The sequence below is a fragment of the Panulirus ornatus genome, chromosome 20 (genome assembly GCF_036320965.1).
Source record: "Panulirus ornatus isolate Po-2019 chromosome 20, ASM3632096v1, whole genome shotgun sequence".
Classification (NCBI taxonomy): domain Eukaryota; kingdom Metazoa; phylum Arthropoda; class Malacostraca; order Decapoda; family Palinuridae; genus Panulirus; species Panulirus ornatus.
The window spans coordinates 39,828,039-39,846,713 of record NC_092243.1 but is presented as its reverse complement, the minus strand read 5'-3'; the positions used below and the strand labels follow the sequence as shown (position 1 = coordinate 39,846,713).

General features: G+C 39.6%; 1 protein-coding gene across 7 annotated transcripts in view; it reads left to right on the top strand.

Annotated features, from left to right (window-relative positions):
- The window catches only part of PH4alphaEFB (prolyl 4-hydroxylase subunit alpha-1), a 208,980-nt gene that overhangs the window by 173,800 nt on the left and 16,505 nt on the right, over positions 1-18,675 (top strand). For all 7 annotated transcript variants that reach the window (XM_071674780.1, XM_071674778.1, XM_071674784.1 and 4 more), the window contains 2 exons: positions 388-473; positions 2,577-2,642. In XM_071674780.1, the coding sequence (XP_071530881.1) occupies positions 388-473; positions 2,577-2,642 (152 nt within the window). The remainder of the gene's footprint in view (positions 1-387; positions 474-2,576; positions 2,643-18,675) is intronic.

Genomic DNA, 18,675 nt, shown 5'->3' with positions numbered 1-18,675 from the left:
AAATTTCATTACTTATTCGATCAAACCACCTCACACCACGTGTTGTCCTCAAACATTTCATTTCATTGATATGTAACAAATCCACTTTCTTACAGTGTTGGGTAAATTAAAGGTTGGAATGAATAGAATTTGCATGTTTTTTTTTTTCTGCTTCCCAGTAGATGTTTGAATAAACTTTTTATACTTTGAATTTTTTATTTGCTGTCAGATCACATTCCACATCTGGATAATGATGTTTACTTAAATGGGGGTTATTGAAATATTGATTCAGATGTATTTTCTGGATTGAGTTTCTAGAGGTATATGCTGCTGTACATATTAAAACATACTTAATTTTCTTAAAGATTTGATATTTTCCTATTAATTGATTGTTACATTGTGTTACAGGGCTGAATATGGCAACTGCTGAGGAACTTCAGGTAGCAAACTATGGAATTGGAGGACATTATGAACCACATTTTGACTTTGCACGGGTAAGATTTTGAATTTAATGTTGGTGCTGCAAAAGTGCAATTAGTTGGGGACTTGTTTGTTGTCAGAATCATGTAGATACTTCATAGTGAAGTTATTGAGAACTGATAATCATTTGATACTTTGATTTTTAAAATAAGTGAACTATAATCAGACGACAGCTGGGACTTGCTTTGCTGAAAAAAGAATATTGATTATGTATACAGAAGAAATAAGTTCATTCATGCTTTTTAATCGTTATTGCACTATAGCACTAAGATACAAGATAATGATTTTGTTCCTGAAGGGCATTGAGAGAGTGTGGGTGTTTGCATGTGTTGTTAGGATGGAAGCTTTTACAACTGCACACACAAACAGATATTCTGGGTACAACCAAAACATTCATATTGAGACAAACGAGACACGTGGAAGTTTATCAGTTGATGCTTTGTCAGATTATCATGTTCCACAAAATTATCAGGTATTTGACATGAGTGATGCCGTGCTTTGTCCTAAGTGGTTTGTAATGAGATATCTCACCTCGAATGAAATTCTATGAAAGTTTTGTATGAAAATATTGGAAATGGTGGAAAAGATAATGCTGTTTGCTTCAGAATGCAGTTGCACTGATGATATAGTGAAGTAAGAAGAATGTTTGCAAGCAGTGCTGATTTCCTTTGAGCATTGTATGTTTGAATAGTAAAAATGAGAAAGCAGTTAAAAGGAAGAGGATTGTTTAGAAGTGAGAGTTTGATTATATTTTAGACTGATTAAAAGTTTGACAAGGTTTCAGAGGTTTTGGAAAAGCATTTGATCTGGGAGGTAGAAAACATTAATCTAGTTTTGGGATTTTGATCTGGCTGATGAAACGAAAAGTTAGGTGTCAGAATTGGTTTTGAGAATCTTCCATATTACTGGAGCTTTCAGGTGTGAAGCCTCCAAAAAAGTAGAGGATGTAACCTATACCAAACTTTCCTTTGAAAGAAATTTAGGTTTAAGTTAATGGTTTAGTAATGTACAAGAATTTGAAATGGAATAATTAAGGAATGGTTGTGGAGTTATTAATTAAGGAATGGTTATGGAGGAAATTATATAAAGACAAAGATATTTAGGTATGATGAGGAAGTTGTATAAAGACAAACTGGTAGAATTATGATTGGACTGTTTATGAATATAAAAGATTTTTACTGAAATAGTGCACAACTGTTGTGTGGAAGCATGTTAGATGTGTTGTGGTAAGATAACTTATACAAGTGTACAGAAATTACCTGGCTAATCTGTACGAACCTCTTTGCTTTATTATAGGATAAAACTTTTTTTTTCTTTTAATTTTCCAAAAGAAGGAACAGAGAAGAGGGCCAGGTGAGGATATTCCCTCAAAGGCCCAGTTCTCTGTTCTAAACGCTACCTCGCTAACGCGGGAAATGGCGAATAGTTTGAAAGAAAGAAAGAAAAGAAAACATTTCTAGGATATCAGTGATTTATAGTAACTTATATTGCATGCTTAACTGCCCTTTGTCTGTTTCCATGGAACCAGTTTGTTTCTAGCTGGGTAAGACATCCTCAAATCAGTAGTTGTTATGTAACAGCTGCTGATTTCAATGTTAGGCTAAATGGCTGAGCTTGATATGTTGTCAAAGCAGTCATGGATTTTGTTTGTGTTCTTGAACATACCAAGCAGCTTACATTTGCTTGCTTTTTCTCAATACTTTTGATGTAAAGCAGGTTTTTGCAGAAGGTGAGGTAATCCAGTTAAGTGAAACGGGAGAAAGAGGGAGGTGAAGTATAGGGTCATTGTAACGGTTAATGGCCTTGGAATTTCTTTCCTTAATATGGATGCCATAAAGCACCTTCATCAGAGGATTTGTACTGGAGGTTAAAAGGGATGTACCACAGAAGGATACAGTATAGGTCTTATTATTGTATTTTCTCTGAAATTTGGACTGAAATCAGAGGCTTTGCTTGAAACTGCCTTATTTACCACCATTTTCTACTTATGATTCATGAGAAGTATTGCATTTTTTTCTGTGTGTGTATTGTGTCAGTTAGTTTTTATTTTTGTGTTTGTTACTGATTGCTATGATGTGTTTTAGATGGAATTTTACCCTTTATTTTACTGTTTACAGCGAGAAGAGAAAGATGCCTTTAAATCATTAGGAACTGGTAACAGAATTGCAACTTTCCTGTTTTATGTGAGTAAAAGACAATAGTTTGAGAGCTTTACTGCCTTTTGATATGGAATCGGCTGTAAATTGAGATGCTTTTGCAGCTTTGTAAATATGGGAGATTAACAGTATTGTCATATTTGATAATTATGTACAGGTTGTACTTCTGTAATCCAGCAACCTTGGGACTTGACCATTTCCGGACCACAGAAAATGCCGGAAAACGGAAATTGACCCCTAAGAGAACCACCTATGTAAACATATGTGACTCCTAGTCTTGCTTGGTCATTCCACATCCATATTGCTGTGTTATCAAAGGTAGAACAAAGCTGAAAACACTGATTGATATAACCAGTAATGCTTCCAAACAAGTTTTTATTGTTACATCGGAAGTACGTCAGGGTCAGCAGGGTCTTCATGGTCAGCAGGTGCTTGCACATCAGGGGCAGAGAAGGTGCAGAGAAATGGATTTTCTATGCTGGAATGAGCTTTGGCATGTTAATAATGACCTCCTTCAACACCTGTTGCAGTGTAGCTTGCTTCTGGTACTTTGGCTTTTTGGTAATTGAATTTCTTCGAATCAAAGAATGATTTCTTGTTCTGTTATAAAAGCACTTTGCTCCAGTCCTGCAATTAAATCCTGTCATCGGGATGCTTTTATCTTTAGAAATTCTTCCACTTCCTCTTTTTCCTCTGCACTTTCTTCATGATGATCTTGTTTCTTCTTACCTTGCTGAATCATCTCCACAATTTCTTGATCACTTGGTTGACAATCAACAGCCTCATCATTATCAATGTTCATCCATTCCTCTAGGTTTTCCTATGTAATCTATGGTTATTGCATTGAATGTAATATACCCTAGTCACAGGGCTGAATCAGAGAGGTGCAGTTAGGAGAGAGGTTATTATTTTTTTTTTCTATTATTATACTTTGTTGCTGTCTCCTGCATTAGCGAGGTAGCGCAAGGAAACAGACGAAAGAATGGCCCAGCTCACCCACATACACGTCCACACACGCACGTATAAACCTAAAACATTGTATTATAAAAGTTCTACTTTGGGGTGTGCCAAACAATTTTCTAGAATCAGAAATGTTTTGCACTTTGGATCAAGGGCAGTAGTTACAGTGTTCTCTAGCTTCATGCAGTAAGTAATTTTCAAACCATTCAAGAAAAAGTTTAGTTGTTATTCACCCATTTCTAGGACCACAGTAGATAAGTGGAAGAAATTTTACCCCTTTAAAGGCCCTTGGGTGAACAGTTCAACCAGTTGCCATCATCTTGGTTTTATGTGTTCCTGCCACATTTCTGCAGCCAAGAATTGTTACCCTATCTTTAGAATCCTTCCCCCCAAATGGAAACTCCTCAGTATCTTAGGCAAGGGTTTTTTGTGGCATAGGACACCAATACAGGGCAGATTCATCAGCATTATACACTTGTTCTGGGGATAAGTTTTCTACTGCCATGAACTGCAAATTCATCTTCAAACTTTGTTGCAGCTTCCACGTCAGCACTACACTTTTCTTCACTCGCACTATGTACTGAAATTCCATGTATCGACTTAAACTTGTGTAACCATCATTGCAATTATTCAATCATAGTCTAGCTTCTAGTTCTCAATGGAAAACTTTGGCATGCTCACTAAGTATCTCCCCAGAAATGCTTGCACCTTTACATTGGAGCTTACACCACTTTATGAGTACACTGTCTGATTCCCTACTTCTGGCACCTTTCAAGGTTTTCGAAAACTTTAAACTTTTCTGGCTTTCATTTTAAGGAAAAAACTTAAAAATCTGCTCATTTTATTTCTTTGTCATGCATAATTGACAGTTCAATTTCATAGTACTTGCACAAAGTCTTTACAGAAGTTTCTGTATCTGATTTTTTCAGTAACTCCACCTTTTCGAGCATAGATAATGATTTATGCTAATGCTTATTAGCACTAGCACCACTCTGCACCTCTTGGTCTCTTGGATGACATCTTGAAGGGCTGAAATACAGCTGAATATGAGAAATTAACTGGACTCTTTAAGTAGCTCAGCTGCAGTGTAAACAAATTTTGGTGCCGTAACCCTGCTAACTAGCTAGCAGCACCACCGTGGTGGCAGATCCACAAATTGATGGCTGCAGATCAAGAAATGCCAGACCACAGAGTGCTGGATTAGAGTGGTACAACCTTTAGTCTTGTGAATATGCTGTTATTTATTACTGTAAGTTGAAAGTTGTTAATTCTCCATATTTTGCCAGTATGTACAGAGTAAAATCATTTTTGTCTTTATTATTAGATAGACTTCAAAATTTGAAAACTTTGTAGTTGCTCTGTAATGAATATCATTTAAGGGACTGTAAGCAATTTAGGCTTCAAAGCCATTGACATCAGACTCGCTTATGGACTGTATGTGACTTGACTGTTGTATGCACTGTCTTTGACAAGAAAGACATAACTCTCATACTTCTGAAAACTTTTTTGCAAGTCACACATGAAACTTTGACCAGGAATAGTTTAGATGTGCATTGCGTGGGCACGTGGCTGAAGAGTTAAAAAAGTATGGCCTACGATAGTTGTCATTCATATGGCTGTCAATCCATTTTCAAGCTTAGAAGCCACCTATGTTATATTCTATTCGTAATTGTATTTTATAGGTGGTTAAAGCTCTTGATAATGTCATCCGCTTTAAAGGATCTTTTTGGTTATGTCACCCTAGAGTACTAGACTTTGTCTGTAAATCAGCTTTAAAGTCCATTAATCTGGGGTGATGATCAGTAACAATACACATTTTCCTATCTTTTCCCCCCAAAAATGTGAGCTTATCACACTTGATGACCATATATAAAAGAATCGTTGCATTTGATAAAAAACTAAGAAAAGGACCGGGTTTGAAATTCAGTACGAAATGCACCATTGGAAAAAATATAAAGGTATGTACTTCCCTTATCATTTTGATTAAAAGAATACAAGCTCTTCTCATAGGCATCAAATTATCATATAAAGAAATCTTGAAATTTGATGAAAAAAAACATTTAATGGAAAAACAAAGAAAATTCAGATTTTTATTCATAACAGTGTGTGCTTACATGAGTATCCCAGAGCAACACCCTCAGTCCTCACACACCCATTTTGGTATTCGAACTTGTTACAAGGAATCATATACAATTTTATCCTGCAATAATGTATCATCTGGGATGAATAACCATTCTCACATGCATTTTTTTTCATACTTAATTGCTGTTTCCCACATTAGTGAGATAGTGTCAGGAAATAGACAAAGAAAGACACATCCACTCATACACATTTGTATTTATACATTGGGACCTCCATGTACATGGGAAAAATGGGTATGTTTGAAGGAAAAGTCGTTCCAACAATGTTATATGGTCGCGAGGCATGTGCTTTAGATAGGGTTGTGCGGAGGAGGGTGGATGTGTTGGAAATGAGACATTTAAGGACAATATAAGGTTTTAGGTGGTTTGATCGAGTAAGTAATGAAAGGGTAAGAGAGATGTGTGGTTATGAAAAGAGTGTGGTTGAGAGAGCAGAAGAGGGTGTATTGAAATGGTTTGGTCACATGGAGAGAATGAGTGAGGAAAGATTGGCAAAGAGGATATACGTGTCAGAGGTGGAGGGAATGAGAAGTAAGAGACCAAATTAGAGGTAGAAGGATGGAATGAAAAAGATTCTGAGCGATCAGGGCCTAAAAATGCAAGAGGGTGAAAGACGTTCAAGGAATAGAGTGAATTGGAACGATGTGATATTCCGGGGTAGACGTGCTGTCAATGGATTGAACCAGGGCATGTGAAACATCTGGGGTAAACCATGGAAAGTTTTGTGGGGCCTTGATGTGGAAAGGGAGCTGTGGTTTTGGTGCATTATACATGACAGCTAGAGACTGAGTGTGAACAAGTGTGGCCTTTGTTGTCTTTTCCTAGTGCTACCTCGTGCGTGTGTTAGGGGAGGGGGTTGTCATTTCATGTGTGGCGGGGTGGCGATGGGATTGAATAAAGGCAGCAAGTATGAATTATGTACATGTGTATATATGTTTATGTCTGTGTATGTATATCTTATTTATTATTTTTTGTTATACTTTTTTATCATACTTTGTCGCTGTCTCCCACGTTAGCGAGGTAGCGCAAGGAAACAGACAAAAGAATGGCCCAACCCACCCACATACACATGTATATACACACATGTCCACACACGCACATATACATGCCTATATATCTCATGGTATACATATATATATATTATATATATTTATTTTGCTTTGTCGCTGTCTCCCGAGTTTGCAAGGTAGCGCAAGGAAACAGACGAAAGAAATGGCCCAACCCACCCCCATACACATTTATATACATACACGTCCACACACGCAAATATACATACCTATACATCTCAATGTACACATATACACACACACACACACACACACACACATACACATGTACATAATTCACACTGTCCGCCCCTACTCATTCCCATCGCCACCCCGCCACACACGGAATAACATCCCCCTCCCCCCTCATGTGTGCGAGGTAGCGCTAGGAAAAGACAACAAAGGCCCCATTCATTCACACTCAGTCTCCAGCTGTCATGTAATAATGCCCGAAACCACGGCTCCCTCTCGACATCCAGGCCTCACAGAACATTCCACGGCCCACCCCAGACACTTTACATGCCCTGATTCAATCCATTGACAGCATGTCGACCCCGGTATACCACATTGATCCAATTCACTGTATTCCTTGCCCGCCTTTCACCCTCCTGCATGTTCAGGCCCCGATCACTCAAAATCTTTTTCACTCCATCTTTCCACCTCCAATTTGGTCTCCCACTTCTCCTCGTTCCCTCCACCTCTAACACATATATCCTCTTGGTCAGTCTTTCCCTCACTCATTCTCTCCATGTGCCCGAACCATTTCAAAACACCCTCTTCTGCTCTCTCAACCACGCTCTTTTTATTTCCACACATCTCTCTTACCCTTAGATTACTTACTCGATCAAACCACCTCACACCACATATTGTCCTCAAACATCTCATTTCCAGCACATCCACCCTCCTGCGCACAACTCTATCCATAGCCCACGCCTCGCAACCATACAACATTGTTGGAACCACTATTCCATCAAACATACCCATTTTTGCTTTCCGAGATAATGTTCTCAACTTCCACACATTCTTCAAGGCTCCCAGGATTTTCGCCCCCTCCCCCACCCTATAATTCACTTCCACTTCCATGGTTCCATCCGCTGCCAGATCCACTCCCAGATATCTAAAACATTTTACTTCCTCCAGTTTTTCTCCATTCAAACTTACCTCCCAATTGACTTGACCCTCAACCGTACTGTACCTAATAACCTTGCTCTTATTCACATTTACTCTTAACTTTCTTCTTTCACACACTTTACCAAACTCAGTCACCAGTTTCTGCAGTTTCTCACATGAATCAGCCACCAGTGCTGTATCATCAGCGAACAACAACTGACTCACTTCCCAAGCTCTCTCATCCCCAACAGACTTCATACTTGCCCCTCTTTCCAAAACTCTTGCATTCACCTCCCTAACAACCCCATCCATAAACAAATTAAACAACCATGGAGACATCACACACCCCTGCCGCAAACCTACATTCACTGAGAACCAATCACTTTCCTCTCTTCGTACATGTACACATGCCTTACATCCTCGATAAAAACTTTTCACTGCTTCTAACAACTTGCCTCCCACACCATATATTCTTAGTACCCTCCACAGAGCATCTCTATCAACTCTATCATATGCCTTCTCCAGATCCATAAATGCTACATACAAATCCATTTGCTTTTCTAAGTATTTCTCACATACATTCTTCAAAGCAAACACCTGATCCACACATCCTCTACCACTACTGAAACCACACTGCTCTTCCCCAATCTGATGCTCTGTACAGGCCTTCACCCTCTCAATCAATACCCTCCCATATAATTTACCAGGAATACTCTGTAATTTGAGCACTCGCTCTTCTCCCCTTTGCCCCTATGCAAGCATTCCGTTAATCCTCAGGCACCTCACCATGAATCATACATACATTGAATAACCTTACCAACCAGTCAACAATAGTCACCCCCTTTTTTAATAAATTCCACTGCTATACCGTCCAAACCTGTTGCCTTACTGGCTTTCATCTTCCGCAAAGCTTTTACTACCTCTTCTCTGTTTACCAAATCATTTTCCCTAACCCTCTCACTTTGCACACCACCTCGACCAAAACACCCTATATCTGCCACTTTATCATCAAACACATTCAACAAACCTTCAAAATACTCACTCCATCTCCTCACATCACCACTACTTGTTATCACCTCCCCATTAGCCCCCTTCACTGAAGTTCCCATTTGCTATCTTGTCTTATGCACTTTATTTACCTCCTTCCAAACATCTTTTTATTCTCCCTAAAATTTAATGATGCTCTCTCACCCCAACTCTCATTTGCCCTCTTTTTCACCTCTTGCACCTTTCTCTTGACCTCCTGCCTCTTTCTTTTATACATCTCCCACTCATTTGCATTTTTTCCCTGCAAAAATCGTCCAAATGCCTCTCTCTTCTCTTTCACTAATAATCTTACTTCTTCATCCCACCACTCACTACCCTTTCTAATATGCCCACCTCCCACGCTTCTCATGCCACAAGCATCATTTGCGCAAGCCATCACTGCTTCCCTAAATACATCCCATTCCTCCCCCACTCCCCTTACCTCCTTTGTTCTCACCTTTTTCCATTCTGTACTCAGTCTCTCCTGGTACTTCCTCACACAAGTCTCCTTCCCAAGCTCACTTACTCTCACCACTCTCTTCACCCCTACATTCTCTCTTCTTTTCTGAAAACCCCTACAAATCTTCACCTTCGCCTCCACAAGATAATGATCAGACATCCCTCCAGTTGCACCTCTCAGCACATTAACATCGAAAAGTCTCTCTTTCGTGCACCTATCAATTAACACATAATCCAATAACGCTCTCTGGCCATCTCTCCTACTTACATACATATACTTATGTATATCTCTCTTTTTAAACCAGGTATTCCCAATCACCAGTCCTTTTTCAGCACAGAAATCTACAAACTCTTCACCATTTCCATTTACAAAACTGAACACCCCATGTATACCAATTATTCCCTCAACTGCCACATTACTCACCTTTGCATTCAAATCGCCCATCACTATAACCCGGTCTTGTGCATCAAAACCACTAACACACTCATTCATCTGCTCCCAAAACACTTGCCTCTCATGATCTTTCTTCTCATGCCCAGGTGCTTATGCACCAATGATCACCCATCTCTCTCCATCAACTTTCAGTTTTACCCATATCAATCTAGAATTTACTTTCTTACACTCTATCACATACTCCCACAACTCCTGTTTTGGGAGTAGTGCTACTCCTTCCCTTGCTCTTGTCCTCTCACTAACCCCTGACTTTACTTCCAAGACATTCCCAAACCACTCTTCCCCGTTACCCTTGAGCTTCGTTTCACTCAGAGCCAAAACCTCCAGGTTCCTTTCCTCAAACATACTACCTATCTCTCCTTTTTTCTCATCTTGGTTACATCCACACACATTTAGACACCCCAATCTGAGCCTTCGAGGAGGATGAGCACTCCCCGCGTGACTCCTTCTTCTGTTTCCCCTTTCAGAAAGTTAAAATACAAGGAGGGGAGGGTTTCTAGCCCCCCGCTCCCGTCCCCTTTAGTCGCCTTCTACGACACATGAGGAATGCGTGGGAAGTATTCTTTCTCCCCTATTCCCAGGGATAGGGGAGAATAATTACATATACATATATGCTTACTTTTTTTATTATACTTTGACACTGTCTCCCATGTTAGCGAGGTAGCGCAAGGAAACAGACGAAAGAATGGCCCAACCCACCCACATACACATGTATATACATAAACGCCCTATACATGCACATATCCATACCTATACATTTCAATGTATACATACATATACATACACAGACATACATATGTACACATGTACCTGTTCATACATGCTGCCTTCATCCATTCCCACCACCACACCACCACACATGAAATGACACCCCACTACCCCTGTGTTTGCGCAAGGTAGCACTAGGAAAAAATAACAAAGGCTGCATTCGTTCACACTCAGTCTCTAGCTGTCATGTGTAATGCACCGAAACCACAGCTCCCTTTCCACATCCAGGCCCCATAAAACTTTCCATGGTTTACCCCAGATGCTTCACATGCCCTGGTTCAATCCATTGACAGCACGTCGACCCCGGTATACCACATCATTATAATTTACTCTATTCCTTGCACGCCTTTCACCCTCCTGTATATTCAGACCCCGATTGCTCAAAATCTTTTTCACTCCATCCTTCCACCTCCAATTTGGTCCCCCACTTCTTGTTCCCTCCACCTCTGACACATGTATCCTCTTGGTCAATCTTTCCTCACTCATTCTCTCCATGTGACCAAATCATTTCAATACACCCTCTTCTGTTCTCTCAACCACACTTTTTATTTCCACATGTCTCTCTTACCCTTTCATTACTTACTTGATCAAACCACCTCACACCACATATTGTCTTCAAACATCTCATTTCCAACACATCCACCCTCCTCTGCACAACCCTATCTATCGCCCATGCCTCACAACCATATGACATTGTTGGAACTACTACTCTTTTAAACATATCCATTTTTGCTCTCCGAGATAACGTTCTTTTCTTCCACACATTTTCAAACCATTCTTCATCTTTACCCTCAAGCTGTGTTCCACTCTGAGCCAGAACATCCAGGTTTCTCTCCTCAAACATGCTACCTTTTTTTCCTCTCTTCTCGTCTTGGTTATTTCCACACACATTCAGAAACCTGTCTGAACCTTGGAGGAGAATGAGCACTCCCCACCTAGCTCCTTCTTTTGTTTCCTCTTTTAGAAATTAAAATACAAGAAGGGGAGGGTTTCCAGCCCTCAGCTCCCACCCTCTTTAGTCACCTTCTATGACACATTTACTATGTTCGCCAGGTAGTTTGAGGAACAGACAAGGAAAGGCTGCATCCTCTCACATTCATTCCCTAACTGTCATGCATAATGCACCAAAACCATTGCTTTTTTTGTACTACCAAACCACACATGCCTTTCCTTGGTTTAGCCTGAATGCTTTGCATGCCTTGGTTGAGTTCATTGAGAGCACATCGACCCCAGTATACCGTATTGTTTCAATTCACTTAATCCCATGCAAACCTTACACCCTCATGCATGTTCAGGCCTCAGTTGCTCAAAATCTTTATCACTCCATGCTTCCATTCAATTTGGTCTCCCCATTCTCCTTGTTCCCTCCAACCTTTCCTCATTCATTTTCTTCTCAAGTACAAACCATATCAGCACACTCTCCTTTGCTTTCACAACCACATCCGTTTTATCACCACAGTTCCCTGTTACCCTCTCATTACTTACTCAATCAAACCACCTTACACCACCTATTGTCCTCAAAAATTTCATTTCCAGCACATTCACCCTCCTCTGCACAGCCTTATCTGTAGCCCATGCCTTGCATCCATATACTGTTGGGACTACTAATCCTTCAAACATACCCATTTTTGCTCTCCTAGATAGCATTCTCTTGCACTCATTCTTCATGTTCCCAGAACCTTTGCCCCTTCCCTCACCCCATGGCACTTCTGCTTCATGGTTCCATTCACTGTCATGTCCACTCCAAGGTATCTAAAACACTTCCTCCAATTATTCTCCATTCAGACTCATACCCCAACTAACTTCTTCCTCAACCCTGTTAAACCTAATAACCTTTCTTTATTCATGTTCACTCGCAGCTCCTTTCTTTCACGTACTCTTCAAAACCTAGTCACCAACTTCAGTTTCTCGCATGAATCTGCCGCCAGTGTTGATCATCAGTAAACAACAACCTACTCACTTCCCAGGCCCTCCTCTCATCCCCCACAGACTGCATAGTTACTCCTTTCATGAAGGCTCTAGCATATAGTTCCCTCACCTTCCATTCCGTAAACAAATTAAACAACCATGGTGACATCAAACACCCCTGCTGCAGACCATCTTCGACTTGGAACCATTCAATCTCTTCTCATCATACTTGTACACCAGCTTAATTTCACCATGATAATGCTTCAAACAGCATTCCTTCTCGCACCATTTATTTTTTAGGCCTGCAAAGCATTTCTATCATCCATATCATATGCTGTCTCCAAGTCCAGAGATGCCACATACAAATCCATCTGTTTTCCATCATATTTCTCACACATTCTTTAAACAATCTGAGCCACATATCCTTAACCACTTTTGAAACCACATTGCTCCTCCCCAATCTGATGCTTTTTAATAGCCTTCAAACTGTCAATCAAAACCTTTCCATACAACTTACTGGGTATGCTCAGCAAACTTATACCTCAGAAGTTTGAATACTCACTCTTTCCTTTAACAATGGCAGTATAAGTGCATTCTGCCAGTCTTTAGGCACCTCACCATGATCCAAACCGACATTGAAAATCCTTACCAACCAATCAACAACACAAGTCACTCCCCTTTCTTAATAAGTTCAAGTGTTGCACAACCCACTCGCATCTGCCTTGCCACGTTTCCTCTTACGTGAGGCTTTCACCAAACTCTCTCTCTCTCTCTCAACAACTGAATTACTTCCAAGGCATGCATAAGCTATATTGAATTGAAATTATATGGTATGCTGAGGTCTACTTCTCATTGGACTGAACCAGTGCATGTGAAGCAACTAGGGAAAACCAGAAAAAGGTAAATGGTGCGTGGTTGTGGATAGGTGGCTGTGGTTTCATTGCATTGCACATTGCACCTAGAGAAGGGATGTGAGTGAATGCAGCTTTTCTTTTCTGATCCTGGTTCTACCTCTAATGTGAGCAAGTATGAAAAAGATTATCTAAAGTTCATTTGCTGCCAAAGTATGTCCCTTCTTCAAAAAGAATTTGCTTTATGGCTAGGTGAACCAATTCAACAAAGATAGACAAAACACATCATGGTATTAATATCTCTTCTACATGATTTTTATCCTCAGATTTATGTCATTTGATTAGCCATTTTTTTTTATATGAGAATGGCATCTAAAGGGTAAGATTTTTGTGTGCATACCTCCAGCTACTTTTATTTTTATTTCAGTGAACTAGTTCTTCATGTTGTAACCCACAGAACAAGAAGTAAATATAATGTAGAGTTTTATGTAAGTCATCGATGAATTATGCTCTTGCATGTTTTCCATGGTGTAGGATCATAAGAAGTTGCTTGCAAAACAAGTGAACTACTCAGGATGTTTATAGTAAGGACACTGTTCCCATAATTTTGACATGTGACTTGGCTTAGACATAATATGAATATAGTCTTTAGGGAATTGACACAGGACTTTGACATGACATGTTACAGAGAAGTGAAATTAACCCTGAAGTTGGCCTGGGCCCATGGGGTAATCGTATATCTACACTTCTGTTTTATGTAAGTTAGGAATGACTTTACCTAAAATTTGCATTTTTTTTGTAAATAGATCAATTGGCTTGACATTTCTATTGGCCTATCCTGCATGTACAGCACAATATGGATATTGCACCCTAAACTTACTTTAAATATATCATGATTTATTTACTAATGAAGAATCTGGAAGGGATAATTTTTTGATTTTGTAGGTACCAGTCTTGGAAAGACATTCAGACACCCATTTGAAAATTAAGCAGAATATGATTTAGCACTTAAAGCATTTTAAGGAAAATTTGTTTTCAGGAAGCATAAAATATTGAGGTGGTTGATTTTTTTCCATGTATTTGAGTAGTCAGTGTATTTTGAAGTTGAGTAGTTGCATGAAATTTCTCCTCATATTATTGTGATGTAACTCTTTTTAATGATAAGACAGAGCAAGTGTATCCAATCTAAGTTTTCTTTACAACTCCTAGACTCTTTTTAATGTTTATAATCATCTGTCTACCTATATGTTCATTTGTATAATTTTTCTGAAATTTTTTTTCCCACATCAGTCTTCTTTAACATTATGGTGTTTTAAGTATGTTTCAACATACAAGAGAGTAGAATCCATCACTTAGTGCAAATTTTATCCAGTCTGTTAGCTTATACATATACCCTACATTATTTTCAAAGCTTTTGCAGTTTGCATACCATTTAGAATTTGCCATTATTGATTGTGATAGTATTATTATATTCATTTTATTATACTTATTTGCTCTTTCCCACCACTTATTTTGAGTGATGAAATTTATTAGCAAATAATACAGGAACAGTTACGAAGAAACTAAGAACACATCATGTTAGTGTCTTGACCTCTTCACTTCTTTATACTGGCATAGTGCACATACTTATGCAAATGAGTTGTTTTTTCCCATCATATGCTGTGACAGTGTCTTTACAAAACCAGCAAACAGCCTCCAGTGAACACTTCTTGCTTTAGATTCCAAAGAAACTTGAATCATTACAGAAACAACAAAAATATAGGTATTGGTAAGCACTTTCCACCTGGGTATGAGGAGGGTTAGTGAAGGCTGCATAGTGAGCCAGCTCTTCAGTGGTTGTCAAGTTGCACTCCTCTGACCCAGGTAGCTGTCTTTTCTGCCTCACCAACATGTGGACTGCTGGCATTCTGTCCAAACATATGATCTTTCCTTGTCACACATAGCATTTGACAACACTTGGCTCACACAGTTCATTTTTCGTAACTAGATTTTCTTTTGATGAACGTTATATACCAGACCTGCCTTTTGGCAAAATGATCAAAGCCATAGATAGAAGTAGTAGGTAGGAACATAAGACAGGAGTTTTAGGTAGAAGTAGTGGGTAGGTAATGGGCGTCATATGCCATGTAAAATTCCCATATGAATTTTTATTAGAATGCAAACCTTTGAATACTCCTGTTCAGTAGACCGGTAACCCCACAACTTCTCAATAAGGTTCCCTCTCCAATCCAGGAATCTTACTTTTCACAATGTTTAAAAAATCTATTTGACACTACAATTTCAGTCATATAGCAATGAAAAGTAATCTCTCAAAAGCATTCATTCTCTTAATGTGTAGAAGTTATTTAGGCATTTCCTTTTTATGCTGTTTGTCATAGTGGAAGAGATCAGAAACATACAGGTTAGCATGGCAAGAGTAGAAAAACAAACATAACTGAAAGAGAGACACTATAATTGTAAACCTTTTACTTCAACAAGGAGGCAATGCACCAGGCTTGCCCTCTGCCAGTTGCCTGTTAAGAGTGAGGCTCGAAAGGCTAAGAAGCAGCACTGGAGCTCACTAGTTATGAAGACTCTGTTGCTGTGGTAACCCCCTTGAGGGAGTTCAAGAATGGAACAGGCATCAGAGACATAGGTAGATAGATTCACGACAATGCTCTAAAGAGTGTAGTGTAAAGCCTAATTGTCAAGTGAGCTGCCACTACAGGTGTTTTATCATTTGTTTTTCCTACACTGAAAAATTTATTTGTGATTGATTTGTTATGAAAGTTAAATCTTATTATTATAGATATTGTTCATTGATAATTTTTTCACAACAGCCAAACTGTAAAGTTTAGAATTACCAGATGCAGCACTCAAACATAGTGCTGTCAAGCTCACACAGACACTGACAATACTGCCTCCACTTTTGTTAAAATCACCATCTCCTACATCATTTTGGTCAACTTTCAGTGCTAAGAGTCTGGATCCATGAAATCATGGTACACATGATCCAAAGATTGATAAGTGATTTAGGAACATATGCCTTATCCCTTAAATCTAGCTTAAAGCTGCTTCATTTTTGCCTAGAAGGTGTTCTGCAGATTTCTGTTTAGTTCAGTCAGCAACATTCTCGTGATCGTCTCTCTTTTTCACTCACTCATTTAGCCCCATAATTTTATGAACACAAGAATAAAGCAGAAATTTAGTAATAAGTAATGCATGTGGATTAAAAGCAGAGAAAACCTATATACTTAAGTGTTAGGTATGACTGAATTTAGTGAAAGAAGGGTATCCATTAGCACGTAAAATTTGCTAGAATATACTAAAATAATACAGTGTATAACATCTAGACCCTCAAATTTGTGTTTGTGTGAGCTGGTAAAATAATGTTGGATATAAAACAAGATAAAAACTTTTCACTGCTTCTAACAACTTTCCTCCCACACCATATATTCTTAATACCTTCCACAGAGCATCTCTATCAACTCTATCATATGCCTTCTCCAGATCCATAAATGCTACATACAAATCCATTTGCTTTTCTAAGTATTTCTCACATACATTCTTCAAAGCAAACACCTGATCCACACATCCTCTACCACTTCTGAAACCACACTGCTCTTCCCCAATCTGATGCTCTGTACATGCCTTCACCCTCTCAATTAATACCCTCCCATATAATTTACCAGGAATACTCAACAAACTTATACCTCTGTAATTTGAGCACTCACTCTTATCCCCTTTGCCTTCGTACAATGGCACTATGCACGCATTCCGCCAATCCTCAGGCACCTCACCATAAGTCATACATACATTAAATAACCTTACCAACCAGTCAACAATACAGTCACCCCCTTTTTTAATAAATTCCACTGCAATACCATCCAAACCTGCTGCCTTGCTGGCTTTCATCTTCCGCAAAGCTTTCACTACCTCTTCTCTGTTTACCAAATCATTTTCCCTAACCCTCTCACTTTGCACACCACCTCGACCAAAACACCCTATATCTGCCACTCTATCATCAAACACATTCAACAAACCTTCGAAATACTCACTCACTCGAAATACTCAGGATGTAAGGCATGTGTACGTGTAGGAAGAGAGGAAAGTGATTGGTTCTCAGTGAATGTAGGTTTGCGGCAGGGGTGTGTGATGTCTCCATGGTTGTTTAATTTGTTTATGGATGGGGTTGTTAGGGAGGTAAATGCAAGAGTTTTGGAAAGAGGGGCAAGTATGAAGTCTGTTTGGGATGAGAGAGCTTGGGAAGTGAGTCAGTTGTTGTTCGCTGATGATACAGCGCTGGTGGCTGATTCATGTGTGAAACTGCAGAAGCTGGGGACTGAGTTTGGTAAAGTGTGTGGAAGAAGAAAGTTAAGAGTAAATGTGAATAAGAGCAAGGTTATTAGGTACAGTAGGGTTGAGGGTCAAGTCAATTGGGAGGTGAGTTTGAATGGAGAAAAACTGGAGGAAGTTAAGTGTTTTAGATATCTGGGAGTGGATCTGGCAGCGGATGGAACCATGGAAGCGGAAGTGGATCATAGGGTGGGGGAGGGGGCGAAAATTCTGGGGGCCTTGAAGAATGTGTGGAAGTCGAGAACATTATCTCGGAAAGCAAAAATGGGTATGTTTGAAGGAATAGTGGTTCCAACAATGTTGTATGGTTGCGAGGCGTGGGCTATGGATAGAGTTGTGCGCAGGAGGATGGATGTGCTGGAAATGAGATGTTTGAGGACAGTGTGTGGTGTGAGGTGGTTTGATCGAGTGAGTAACGTAAGGGTAAGAGAGATGTGTGGAAATAAAAAGAGCGTGGTTGAGAGAGCAGAAGAGGGTGTTTTGAAGTGGTTTGGGCACATGGAGAGGATGAGTGAGGAAAGATTGACCAAGAGGATATATGTGTCGGAGGTGGAGGGAACAAGGAGAAGAGGGAGACCAAATTGGAGGTGGAAAGATGGAGTGAAAAAGATTTTGTGTGATCGGGGCCTGAACATGCAGGAGGGTGAAAGGAGGGCAAGGAATAGAGTGAATTGGAGCGATGTGGTATACCGGGGCTGACGTGCTGTCAGTGGATTGAATCAAGGCATGTAAAGCGTCTGGGGTAAACCATGGAAAGCTGTGTAGGTATGTATATTTGCGTGTGTGGACGTATGTATATACATGTGTATGGGGGGGGGTTGGGCCATTTCTTTCGTCTGTTTCCTTGCGCTACCTCGCAAACGCGGGAGACAGCGACAAAGTATAAAAAAAAAAAAAAAATAAAAATAAAACAAGATGTTTTGGAAGGAGGTAAATAAAGTGCGTAAGACGAGGGAACAAATTAGTAACTTTAGTGAAGGGGGCTAATGGAGAGGTGATAAC